The 13,708-nt window shown below is 42.0% G+C and overlaps 1 protein-coding gene across 2 annotated transcripts in view; it reads right to left on the bottom strand.

Moving 5' to 3' along the window:
- Positions 1 to 13,708, bottom strand: part of glu2b (Glucosidase 2 subunit beta) — a 263,260-nt gene that overhangs the window by 92,410 nt on the left and 157,142 nt on the right. For both annotated transcript variants that reach the window (XM_045721341.1, NM_001139813.1), the window contains 1 exon segment: positions 2,081 to 2,170. In XM_045721341.1, coding sequence (XP_045577297.1) covers positions 2,081 to 2,170 — 90 coding nt within the window.

The raw sequence follows: 13,708 nt of genomic DNA, 5'->3' as shown, positions 1-13,708 counted from the left end.
ATCACTGAACTTTAAACATCAGCTATCTGAGCAGCTAAGCGATCGCTGCAGCTGTACATAGTCCATCTGTAAATAGCCCACCCACCCAATCTACCTACCTCATCCCCATACTGTTTTTATTTACTTTTCTGCTCTTTTTCACACCAGTATCTCTACTTGCACATCATCATCTGCTCATTTATCACTCCAGTGTTAATCTGCTAAATTGTAATTATTCGCTCCTATGGCCTATTTATTGCCTACCTCCTCATGCCTTTTGCACACACTGTATATAGACTTTCTTTTTTTTCTCTACTGTGTCATTGACTTGTTTATTGTGTTATTGGCTTGTTTATTGTATGTGTAACTCTGTGTTGTTGTCTGTGTCACACTGCTTTGCTTTATCTTGGCCAGGTCGCAGTTGTAAATGAGAACTTGTTCTCAACTAGCCTTCCAGGTTAAATAAAGGTGAAATAATATATTATTTTTTTTAATAAAATACAAAGGGAGGTGGATGAGCCATCTAAAAGCAAAGGGAGGTGGATACGAGAAGACTTCTACTGATGATCAAGAAGTGGGAGAGACAGAGAGATTCTTTCCATTATCGGAAAGGACTCGGAGCGATGCTGGCGGTCCACGGGGGGCACGGGGGAGTGAGACGAGAGGGCCCTGGGTTTATGTGTCTATCAATGCCACGTCTTTTCAGGATCATGGTTCAAGGCACATGGCAAGGGTAAAGGAAAGTGAAGACTGGTACGTCGCCTTGGGTGTTTGGCTGGTCGCTAAGGACACTGAGCTGGTGGAGACTATGTTCTCTGGTGTCTTAAAGGAAGGGGGGGGGGTGACACTCTAAGCCCAGGAAAGAGTGGCTACGGGGGTGTAGAGTGTGTGATTGAGAAAAGTAGGCCAACTGGACACACAACTTCTGTCTGGTGCTGTTGAACTGAGTTAAGACAATTCAAGTGGGGTGTAGAGATGTACGTGAAGAAAACATGGACAGAGAGATAGAGAGGTCAAGTGGGGTTAAAAAACGAACAAAGAAAGCTATTTGTTGTGTATCTAGTCCATGATGAATCCAATAAACATGTATTATACCTGTAGAATATCTCCAGTAAACATGTATTACGTGTAGAAGAGCAAAAGAAAAGAAGTTGCAGTAGCCAAGTCTGAAACATTATTTTCTATTATTTTAGAATATAATTATTTCCACAGTAAATGCAGCAAAAGTGTGCACTTGGTAGTGTGAGAGAGAAAGTGTGCACTTGGTAGTGTGAGAGAGAATTGGTAACCACAGATTCCGAGAAGGCCCTGAACGTATTTGCAGCGAGATCTCAGATCCTTTTTATTTTAATCTTTTAAAATTGCAACCACCCACAGGCTCAGAAGACTCCAGCTGGCAAGCAATTCTGAAGAGAACAGATTCTACACAGACTGGGGCCATAGGGAGACAGGCAGGGAAGTGAAAGAAGCTATACTGTTGATTAAATTTAGTTTATTTAGCCGCTTAGCTTCTCCTCCAGGGTGATTTACAGTTCTACAGAAGATATTTACCTGAGTTGGCTCAGGTTGACTAAGGTAACATGGCTACAAGTCTTCAAGGTAGGAAGACCGACCTGCAAACCTCCGGTTGTGTTTTTTTTTATATCATCGTTATTTATACAGGTTAGTCTCACTGAGATAAACAATCTATTTTACAAGAGAGACCTGTTCCAGAAGTACACCTACCATCATGTCTTAATACAATGAGGCTCTAGGGTCTATGGGCACCTTCAGTATGAATAGCCACTTTCAGTTGGATATCCATTGTACAGTATATGTCGGAATGTAGAATGTAGAATTCCCTTCAACCTACCATCTATTGACCATGTCAATAATAATTTTTCAACAAACAGTTTCCTTTCTGAGTGTTGGACTCAATTAATGCAGACAATAAAGTATATCTGGTGTCTGAAGACATTAATAATTGTTCCATTCATTACTTTCACCATGCCAAAGACCAGTTTTCTACGGAAGGTTTTACACTGACTGTAACGGGTTTATAAGTTGCTGCCAACCATACAACCCCAGAGTGGAGTTAAGGGTTAAAGTGAAAGGTACTTACTCATGGACCTTCAGCTGGAAACATTGGTTATGCAGGAATAGAAACTCTCTCTCGGATCCGTAGTCTATGGAAAGTTTCTCCCTTAGGTCCCTTTGGGGAAAAACAGTTTAAAGAGAAAGCAATTACTCTTTAACATTTTACTTTTGATGAGTTATTGACGATAATCTTGCATAAATGAAACGATAGAAACGAGTCCCATGTATTAATTTGAGACACATCTGAATGAATTTGATGGTAATTGACACACGGAACTAAATACAACACTAATATTAATCACACGTATCTCTATACATGGGACATACAGGGTCGATTTGTAGCAGTAGCATATTGAAACCAATAACATACAGTAAGTTAACATTATACCAAATACAAAGACAGTGATCAAAAGACCTGTCTCTTTAAAAAAAGAAACTTCCTGACTTAGGTAAGACGCTTCGTTCAGATCAAGAACATCAGTGAGACTGGAACAAATGTGTCACTTCATTAATTGACGTAAAACCGATTGCAACGCTGTTATAATTTCTGTCCCATTTAATTTCCAATTGATTATTCACGCAGTTTCATTTTAATGCAAAAAAATCTTAAAAGCTTTGGCACCCTACCCACACCACAAAGTGACATTTGCTGAATTTACATGTCAGCCTCTGATAATATCTGAGTCGTTGAAGCATTTAAGTAGCCTTTGCTGTTTCTTTAAAATACAATTTCAAACAAACTAATAAAGTGAAGAATAACTCATAACCAAAATAAATAATTTTACATTGATCCATCATCTTACACAAAAAACCTTGGCCATTTGTTGCAAGTCAGTGACAAAATAGTTTTGCATTAAATTAAAAGGATAGGGTCAACAGCCTCTCGTCACTTTCAGCTCCCTTCTAACATCTACAACTGAGAGTGACTGGATTGGTGCTACACGAAGATGACGTGACCCTTTCAGACCATTTTGGTATTGCAATGTCACCAATTATCAGGCCGAAGCAGACTGGCATTCCCTCCCTAATCGAGAATACAGGAACGGAGCCCGTTATCTCTCACTGTGCAAAGGTCCATTTCCATATTTATGATACACAAATGCTAATGCATTTTGGTTGAGGCGGGTACTCTCTTTGGACTGATAAAGTGGGGTGGAGTGGGGCCTCCCACTAAGGTCACAAAGGCAATTGTGTATGTATGTGTGTGAATGTGTGTATGTATGCATGCATGTACACTACCGTTCAAAATTTTGTAGTCACATAAAAAATGTCCTTGTTTTTTAAAGAAAAAGCACATTTTCTGTCCATTAAAATAACATAAAATTGATCAGAAATACAGTGTAGACATTGTTAATGTTACAAATGACTATTGTAGCTGGAAACAGCAGATTCTTTATGGAATATCTACATAGGCGTACAGAGGCCCATTATCAGCAACCATCACTCCTGTGTTCCAATGGCACGTTGTGTTAGCTAATCCAAGTTTATCATTTTTAAAAGGCTAATTGATCATTAGAAAACCATTTTACAATTATGTTAGCACAGCTGAAAACTGTTGTTCCTGATTAAAGAAGCAATACAACTGGCTTTCTTTAGACTAGTTGAATATCTGGAGCATCAGCATTTGTGGGTTCGATTACTGGCCTCAAAATGGCTAGAAACAAAGAACTTTCTTCCGAAACTCGTCAGTCCATTCTTGTTCTGAGAAATGAAGGCTATTCCATGCGAGAAATTGCCAAGAAACGGAAGATCTCATACAACGCCGTGTACTACTCCCTTCACAGAACAGCGCAAACTGCCTCTATCCAGAATAGAAAGAGGAGTGGGAGGTGCACAACTGAGCAAGAGAACAAGTACGTTAGAGTGTCTAGTTTGAGAAACAGACGCCTCATAAGTCCTCAATGGCAGCTTCATTAAATAGTACCTGCAAAACCCCAGTCTCAACATCAACAGTGAAGAGGCAACTCTGGGATACTGGCCTTCTAGGCAGAGTTGCAAAGAAAAAGCCGTATCTCAGACTGGCCAATAAAAACAAAAGATTAAAATGGGCAAAAGAACACAGACACTGGACAGAGGAACTCTGCCTAGAAGGCCAGCATCCCGGAGTCGCCTCTTCACTATTGACGTTGAGCCTGGTGTTTTGCGAGTCCTATTTAATGAAGCTGCCGTTGAGGACTTATGAGGCGTGTGTTTCTCAAACTAGACACTCTAACATACTTGTCCTCTTGCTCAGTTGTGCAACGGGGCCTCCCACTCCTCTTTCTATTCTGGAGAGAGACAATTTGCGCTGTTCTGTGAAGGGAGTAGTACACAGAGCGATCTTCAGTTTCTTGGCAATTTCTTGCATGGAATAGCCTTTATTTCTCAGAACAAGAATAGACTGATGAGTTTCAGAATAATAACTGATAATTCTTTGTTTCTAGCCATTTTGAGCCTGTAATCGAACCCACAAATGCTGATGCTCCAGATACTCAACTAGTCTAAAGAAGGCCAGTTGTATTGCTTATTTTTTAAATGTATTTATTTTTATTTCACCTTTATTTAACCAGGTAGGCCAGTTGAGAACAAGTTTTCATTTACAACTGTGACCTAGCCAAGATAAAGCAAAGCAGTGCGACAAAAACAACAGAGAGTTACACATGGAATAAACAAATGTACAGTCAATAACACAATAGAAAAATCTATATGTGTGCAAATGTAGTAAGATTAGGGAGGTAAGGCAATAAATAGGCCATAGTGGCGAAATAATTACAATTTAGCATTAACACTGGAGTGATAGATGTGCAGATGATGATGTGCAATTAGATATACTGGGGTGCAAAAGAGCAAAAAAAGAACAATATGGGAATGAGGTAGTTGGGTGGGCTATTTACAGATGGGCTGTGTACAGGTGCAGTGATCGGTAAGTTGCTCTGACAGCTGATGCTTAAAGTTAGTGAGGGAGATATGAGTCTCCAGCTTCAGTGATTTTTGCAATTCGTTCCAGTCATTGGCAGCAGAGAACTGGAAGGAAAGGCGGCCGAAGTAGGAGTTGGCTTTGGGGATGACCAGTGAAATATACCTGCTGGAGTGGGTGCTACGGGTGGGTGCTGCTATGGTGACCAGTGAGCTGAGATAAGGCGGGGCTTTACCTAGCAAAGACTTATATATGACCTGGAGCCAGTGGGTTTGGCAACGGATATGTAGCGAGAGCCAGCCAACGAGAGCATACAGGTCGCAGAGGTGGATAGTATATGGGGCTTTGGAGACAAAACGGATGGCACTGTGATAGACTACATCCACTTTGCTGAGTAGAGTGTTGGAGGCTATTTTGTAAATGACATCGCCGAAGTCAAGGATCGGTAGGATGGTCAGTTTTACGAGGGTATGTTTGGCAGCATGAGTGAAGGAGGCTTTGCTACGAAATAGAAAGCCGATTCTAGATTTAATTTTGGATTGGAGATGCTTAATGTGAGTCTGGAAGGAGAGTTTACAGTCTAACCAGACACCTAGGTATTTATAGTTGTCCAAATATTCTAAGTCAGAACCGTCCAGAGTAGTGAAGCAAGTCGGGCGGGTGGGTGCGGGCAGCGATCGGTTGAAGAGCATGCATTTAGTTTTACTAGCATTTAAGAGAAGTTGGAGGCCACGGAAGGAGTGTTGTATGGCATTGAAGCTCGTTTGGAGGTTTGTTAACACAGTGTCCAAAGAAGGGTCAGATGTATACAGAATGGTGTCGTCTGCATAGAGGTGGATCAGAGAATCACCCGCAGCAAGAGCGACATCATTGATATATACAGATAAAATTGTCTGCCTGAGAATTGAACCCTGTGGCACCCCATAGAGACTGCCAGAGGCCCGGACAACAGGCCCTCTAATTTGACACACTGAACTCTATCTAAAAAGTAGTTGGTGAACCAGGCGAGGAAGTCATTTGAGAAACCAAGGCTATTGAATCTGCCGATAAGAATGCGGTGATTGACAGAGTTGAAAGCCTTGGCCAGGTCGATGTAGACGGCAGCACAGTACTGTCTTTTATCGATGGTGGTTATGATATCATTTAGGACCTTGAGCGTGGCTGAGGTGCACCCATGACCAGCTCGGAAACCAGATTGCATAGCGGAGAAGGTACGGTGGGAATCGAAATGGTCAGTAATCTGTTTGTTAACTTGGCTTTCGAAGACTTTTGAAAGGCAGGGCAGAATGGATATAGGTCTGTAACAGTTTGGGTCTAGAGTCTCTCCCCCTTTGAAGAGGGGGATGACAGCGGCAGCTTTCAAATCTTTAGATATCTCAGACGACATGAAAGAGAGGTTGAACAGGCTAGTAAAAATTGCGGTGGATCATTTTAAAAAGAGAGGGTTCAGATTGTCTAGCCCAGCTGATTTGAAGGGGTCCAGATTTTGCAGCTCTTTCAGAGGGGGGGGGGCTTGGGGAAGTTGCTGCAGAGCTGTTGGCCGGGGTAGGGGTAGCCAGGTGGAAAGCATGGCCGGCCGAAGATGAATGTTTATTGAAATTCTCGATTATCGTAGATTTATTGGTGGTGAAAGTGTTTCCTAGCCTCAGTACAGTGGGTAGCTGGGAGGCGGTGCTCTTATTCTCCATGGACTTTGCAGTGTCCCAAAACTTTTTGGAATTAGTGCTAGAGGATGAACATTTCTGTTTGAAAAAGCTAGCTTTCACTTTCCTAACTGACTGTGAATATTGGTTCCTGACTTCCCTGAAAAGTTGCATATCGCGGGGGCTATTCGATGCTAATGCCACAGGATGATTTTGTGCTGTCCAAGGGCAGTCAAGTCAGGAGTGAACCAGGGGCTATATCTGTTCTTAGTTTTACATTTTTTGAACGGGGCATGCTTTTTTAAGATGGTGAGGAAAGCAATTTTAAAGAACAACCAGGCATCCTCTATTGACGGGATGAGGTCAATATCCTTCCAGGCTACCCGGTCCATGTCGATTAGAAAGGCACGCTCGCTGAAGTATTTTACAGAGCGTTTGACAGTGATGAGGGGTGGTCGTTTGACCGAGGACCCATTACAGACGCAGGCAATGACGCAGTGATCGCTGAGATCCTGGTTGAAGACAGCAGAGGTGTATTTGGAGGGCAAGTTGGTCAGGATGATATCTATGAGGGTACCCATGTTTACGGATTTAGGGTTGTACATGGCAGGTTCATTGATAATTTGTGAGAGATTGAGGGCATCTAGCTTAGATCGTAGGACGGCCGGGGTGTTAAGAATATCCCAGTTTAGGTCACCTTACAGTACGAACTCTGAAGATAGATGGGGGGCAATCAATTCACATAAAGTTGAAGTCGGAGGTTTACATACACCTTAGCCAAATACATTTAAACTCAGTTTTTCACAATTCCTGACACATAATCCTAGTAAACATTCCCTGTTTTAGGTCAGTTAGAATCACCACTTTATTTTAAGAATGTGAAATGTCAGAATAATAGTAGAGAGAATGATTTATTTCAGCTTTTATTTATTTTATCACATTCCCAGTGGGTCAGAAGTTTACATACACTCAATTAGTATTTGGTAGCATTACCTTTAAATTGTTTAACTTCAGTTTCGGGTAGCCATCTACAAGCTTCCCACAATAAGTTGGGTGAATTTTTGACCATTCCTCCTGACAGAGCTGGTGTAACTGAGTCAGGTTTGTAGGCCTCCTTGCTCGCACACGCTTTTTCAGTTCTGCCCACACATTTTCTATAGGATTGAGGTCAGGGCTTTGTGATGGCCACTCCAATGCCTTGACTTTGTTGTCCTTAAGCCATTTTGCCACAATTTTTTAAGTATGCTTGGGGTCATTGTCCATTTGGAAGACCCATTTGCGACCAAGCTTTAACTTCCTGACTGTCTTGAGATGTTGCTTCAATATATCCACATAATTTTCCTCCCTCATGATGCCATCTATTTCATGAAGTGCACCAGTCCCTCCTTCAGCAAAGCACCCAAACAATATGATGCTGCCACCCCGTGCTTCAAGGTTGGGATGGTGTTCTTCTCCCCCTTTTTCCTCCAAACATAATGATGGTCATTATGGCCAAACAGTTCTATTTATGTTTCATCAGACAATTGGACATTTGTCCAAAAAGTATGATTTTTGTCCATATGTGCAGTTGCAAACAGTAGTCTGCCCTTTTTATGATGGTTTTGGAGCAGTGGCTTCTTCCTTGCTGAGCGGAATTTCAGGTTATGTCGATATAGGACTCGATTTACTGTGGAAATAGATACTTTTGTACCTGTTTCCTCCAGCATCTTCACAAGGTCCTTTGCTGTTGTTCTGGGATTGATTTGCACTTTCACACCAAGGTATGTTCATCTCTAGGAGACGGTACGCGTCTCCTTCCTGAGCGGTATGAAGGCTGCGTGGTCCCATGGTGTTTATACTTGCGTACTATTGGTTGTACAGATGAACGTGGTACCTTCAGGGGTTTGGAAATTGCTCCCAAGGATGAACCAGACTTGTGGAGGTCTACAATTTGGCTGATTTCTTTTGATTTTCCCATGATGTCCAGCAAAGAGGCACCGAGTTTGAAGGTAGGCCTTGAAATACATCCACAGGTACACCTCCAATTGACTCAAATTATGTAAATTAGCCTAGCAGAAGCTTCTAAAGCCATGACATCATTTTCTGGAATTTTCCAGCTGTTTAAAGGCACAGAAAACTTAGTGTATGTACATTTCTGACAAACTGGAATTGTGATACAGTGAATTATAAGTGAAATAATCTGTATTATTGTATTATCTGTCTGTAACCAATTGTTGGAAAAATTACTTGTGTCATGCACAAAGTAGATGTCCTAACCGACTTGCGAAAGCTATAGTTTGTTAACAAGAAAGTTGTGGAGTGGTTGAAAAACGAGTTTTAATGACTACAACCTAAGTGTATGTAAACTTCCGACTTCAACTGTATGGTGTCCAGGGCACAGCTGGGAGCTGAGGGCATCCTTCCAGGCTGAGGGCATCCTTTGTCTATAACAAGGGGCAACAGTGAGAGACTTATTCCTGGAAAGGTGGATTTTTAAAAGTAGAAGCACAAACTGTTTGGGCACAGACCTGGATAGTAAGACTGAACTCTGCAGGCTATCGCTGCAGTAGATTGCAAATCCGCCCCCTTTGGCAGTTCTATCTTGACGGAAAATGTTGTAGTTGGGGATGAACATTTCTGAATTTTTGGTGGCCTTCCTAAGCCAAGATTCAGACAAGGCTAGGACATCAGGGTTGGCGGAGTGTGCTAAAGCAGTGAATACAACAAACTTAGGGATGAGGCTTCTGATGTTAACATGCATAAAACCAAGGCTTTTACGGTTACAGAAGTCAACAAATGAGAGCGCCTGGGGAATAGGTGTAGTACTGAGGGCTACAGGGCCTGGGTTAATCTGTACATCACCAGAGGAACAGAGGAGGAGTAGGATACGGCTAAAGGCTATAAGAACTGGTCGTCAAGTGCGTTGGGAATCAGCACAACAGTTTTCAGCTGTGCTAACATAATTGTAAAATGGTTTTCTAATGATCAATTAGCCTTTTAAAATGATAAACTTGGATTAGCTAACACAACTTGCCATTGGAACACAGGAGTGATGGTTGCTGATAATGGGCCTCTGTACACCTATGTAGATATTCCATTAAAATAATCAGCCGTTTCCAGCTACAATAGTCATTTACAACATTAACAATGGCTACACTGTATTTCTGATCAATTTGATGTTATTTTTATGGACAGAAAATGTGCTTTTCTTGTGTGTATATGTGTGTGTGTGTGTGTGTGTGTGTGTGTGTGTGTGTGTGTGTGTGTGTGTGTGTGTGTGTGTGTACTGTATGTGTGTACTGTATGTATGTATGTATGTATGTATGTATGTATGTATGTATGTATGTATGTATGTATGTGCGTGCGTGCGTGTATGTATGTATGTTTGTATGTATGTGCTTTTGAACTTTTCTGTAGGGTTCTTGATGTTCTGCGCTCCACCCAGCACTGGTGGAAAGTGCGCCGTCCACAACGATCATAGCCCCAAGGCCGAAGCAAGGAAAATAATAGGTTACAGTGGGTCACACTGTAATGCCAAGCAGGGCATACACAGGTAAGTGGGACACACACACACAGGCATGCCAGAGAGAGAGAGAGAAATAAAGCAACACTAGACACTGTGGAACACAAAGCTTTTACTATCTCATCCTGGAATATACAAGGTCTGAGGTCATCTGTCATTGGACTAAAAAGCTGGAATATAAACTTCACCAAAGCAATTGGAAATACAGACGTTGTCCTCGTACAAGAAAGATGGTATAGAGGATACGGACCCACTGGTTGCCCTCTAGGTTACAGAGAGCTGGTAGTCCCATCCACCAAACTACCAGGTGTGAAACAGGGAAGAGACTCAGGGGGTATGCTAATTCAGTATAGAGCAGACCTAACCCACTCTATTAAATTAGTCAAAACAGGAACATTTTACTTCTGGCTAGAAATTAATAAGGAAATGATCTCAACAGAGAGCAATTTCCTCATGTGTGTTACCTATATCCCCCTCAATAGAATCCCCATACTTTAACGATGACAGCTTCTCCATCTTAGAGGGGGAGATCAATCATTTCCAGGCCCAGGGACATGTACTAGTCTGTGATGACCTAAATGCCAGAACTGGCCAAAACCTGACTGTCTCAGCACACTGGGGGACAAACACCTACCTGGAGTTGACAGTATTCCCTCCCAAATATGCCCCCCTAGACAGAACTGTGACAAAAACAACCAACAAAAAATGGGTCACAACTCCTGCAGCTGTCTGTACATAGTCAATGGTAGGCTTCGAGGAGACTCCTATGTTAGCACCTACAGCTCATCCCTTGGCAGTAGAACTGTAGATTACTTTATCAATGATCTCAACCCAGAGTCTCTCAGAGCGTTCACAGTCAGCCCACTGACAATTTTATTTGAACAGTCTATTTGAACAGAGCAATACTCAATCATGAGGCATCAAAGCCAAAGGAACTGAATAATATTAAGAAATGCTGTAGAAAGAAGGAAAGTAGTGTGGAAATCTACCAAAAAACAATTAGGCAACAACAAATTCAATCCATTTTAGAACAACTTCCTGAAGGTGAAAACTTGGCAGTAGAAAGTCTAAACAGTATATTTAACCTTTCAGCTTCCTTATCAAATCTAAAAATGTAGAGACAACCTAAGAAAATGAAAATCAATGACAAATGGTTGGATGAAGAATGCAAAAACCTAAGAAAGAAATGGAGAAACCTATCCAACCAAAAACATCGAGACCCAGAAAACCTGAGTCTACGCCTTCACTATGGTGAATCACTAAAACAATACAGAAATACACTACGGAAAAAGAAGGAACAGAACGTCAGAAATCAGCTCAATGTAATTGAAGAATCTATAGAATCGAACCACTTCTGGGAAAATTGGAACACACTAAACAAACAACAACACAAATTGTTATCGATCCAAAACTGAGATGTATGGATAAACCACTTCTCCAATCTTTTTGGCCCTATAACAAAGAACAAACAGCAAAAACATATCCTTGATCATATCTTAAAATCAGCTATTAAAGACTACCAGAACCCACTGGATTCTCCAATTACATTGAATGAACAACAGGACAAAATACATACCTTCCAACCTATAAAGGCTTGTGGTGTTGATGGAATCCTAAATGAAATGATCAAATATACAGACCACAAATTGATTTGTCTATACTTAAACTTTAACATCATCTTCAGCTCTGGCATCTTCCCCAATATTTGGAACCAAGGACTATCCACAAAAGTGAGTCAAATTTGACCCCAATAACTACCGTTGGATATGCGTCAACAGCAACCTTGGGAAAATCCTCTGTATCCTTGTACATTTTCTCAGACTCGTACATGTACTGAGCAAATGTCAAATAGGCTTTTTACCAAATTACCGTACGACAGACCACGTATTCACCCTGCACACCCTAATTGACAAACAAACAAACCAAAACAAAGTCTTCTCATGCTTTGTTGATTTCAAAAAATCACTGGGGGCAAACTACCTGCCCTCCAGGACACCTACAGCACCCATTGTCACAGGAAGGCCAAAACATCATCAAGGACAACAACCAATAGAGCCACTGACTGCTCACCCCGCTACAATCCAGAAGGCGAGGTCAGTACAGGTGCATCAACTCTGGGATTGAGAGACTGAAAAATAGCTTCTATCTCAAGGCCATCAGACTGTTAAACAGCCGTCACTAACACAGAGAGGCTGCTGCCTACAGACTTGAAATCATTGGCCACTTTAAAAAATAGATCACTAGTCACTTTAATAATGTTTATACACTGCATGCACAATTATTAGGCAAATTGTATTCCTCGGGATTAATTTTATTGTTGAACAAACACAATGCTCTCAGTCAATCCAAAATGTTATTGAACCTCAAACCTGAATGTTTAACAAAGGAAAAGTGAGTTTTGTCTTTCTCATGGAAATATATACAGTGGGGAGAACAAGTATTTGATACACTGCCGATTTTGCAGGTTTTCCTACTTACAAAGCATGTAGAGGTCTGTAATTTTTATGATTTTTAAGTAATTAATTAGCATTTTATTGCATGACATAAGTATTTGATCACCTACCAACCAGTAAGAATTCAGGCTCTCACAGACCTGCTAGTTTTTCTTTAAGAAGCCCTCCTGTTCTCCACTCATTACCTGTATTAACTGCACCTGTTTGAACTCGTTACCTGTATAAAAGACACCTGTCCACACACTCAATCAAACAGACTCCAACCTCTCCACAATGGCCAAGACCAGAGAGCTGTGTAAGGACATCAGGGATAAAATTGTAGACCTGCACAAGGCTGGGATGGGCTACAGGACAATAGGCAAGCAGCTTGGTGAGAAGGCAACAACTGTTGGCGCAATTATTAGAAAATGGAAGAAGTTCAAGATGACGGTCAATCACCCTCGGTCTGGGGCTCCATGCAAGATCTCACCTCGTGGGGCATCAATGATCATGAGGAAGGTGAGGGATCAGCCCAGAACTACACGGCAGGACCTGGTCAATGACCTGAAGAGAGCTGGGACCACAGTCTCAAAGAAAACCATTAGTAACACACTACACCGTCATGGATTAAAATCCTGCAGCGCACGCAAGGTCCCCCTGCTCAAGCCAGCGCATGTCCAGGCCCATCTGAAGTTTGCCAATGACCATCTGGATGATCCAGAGGGGGAATGGGAGAAGGTCATGTGGTCTGATGAGACAAAAATAGAGCTTTTTGGTCTAAACTCCACTCGCCGTGTTTGGAGGTAGAAGAAGGATGAGTACAACCCCAAGAACACCATCCCAACCGTGAAGCATGGAGGTGAAAACATCATTCTTTGGGGATGCTTTTCTGCAAAGGGGACAGGACGACTGCACCGTATTGAGGGGAGGATGGATGGGGCCATGTATCGCGAGATCTTGGCCAAGCACCTCCTTACCTCAGTAAGAGCATTGAAGATGGGTCGTGGCTGGGTCTTCCAGCATGACAACGACCCGAAACACACAGCCAGGGCAACTAAAGAGTGGCTCCGTAAGAAGCATTTGAAGGTCCTGGAGTGGCCTAGCCAGTCTCCAGACTTGAACCCAATAGAAAATCTTTGGAGGGAGCTGAAAGTCCGTATTGCCTAGCGACAGCCCCTGA

This window comes from Salmo salar, chromosome ssa07, assembly GCF_905237065.1.
Source record: "Salmo salar chromosome ssa07, Ssal_v3.1, whole genome shotgun sequence".
NCBI classification, from domain to species: Eukaryota; Metazoa; Chordata; class Actinopteri; order Salmoniformes; family Salmonidae; genus Salmo; species Salmo salar.
Note: the sequence above shows the minus strand (reverse complement) of the source record. Positions and strands in the feature narration are given on the sequence as shown.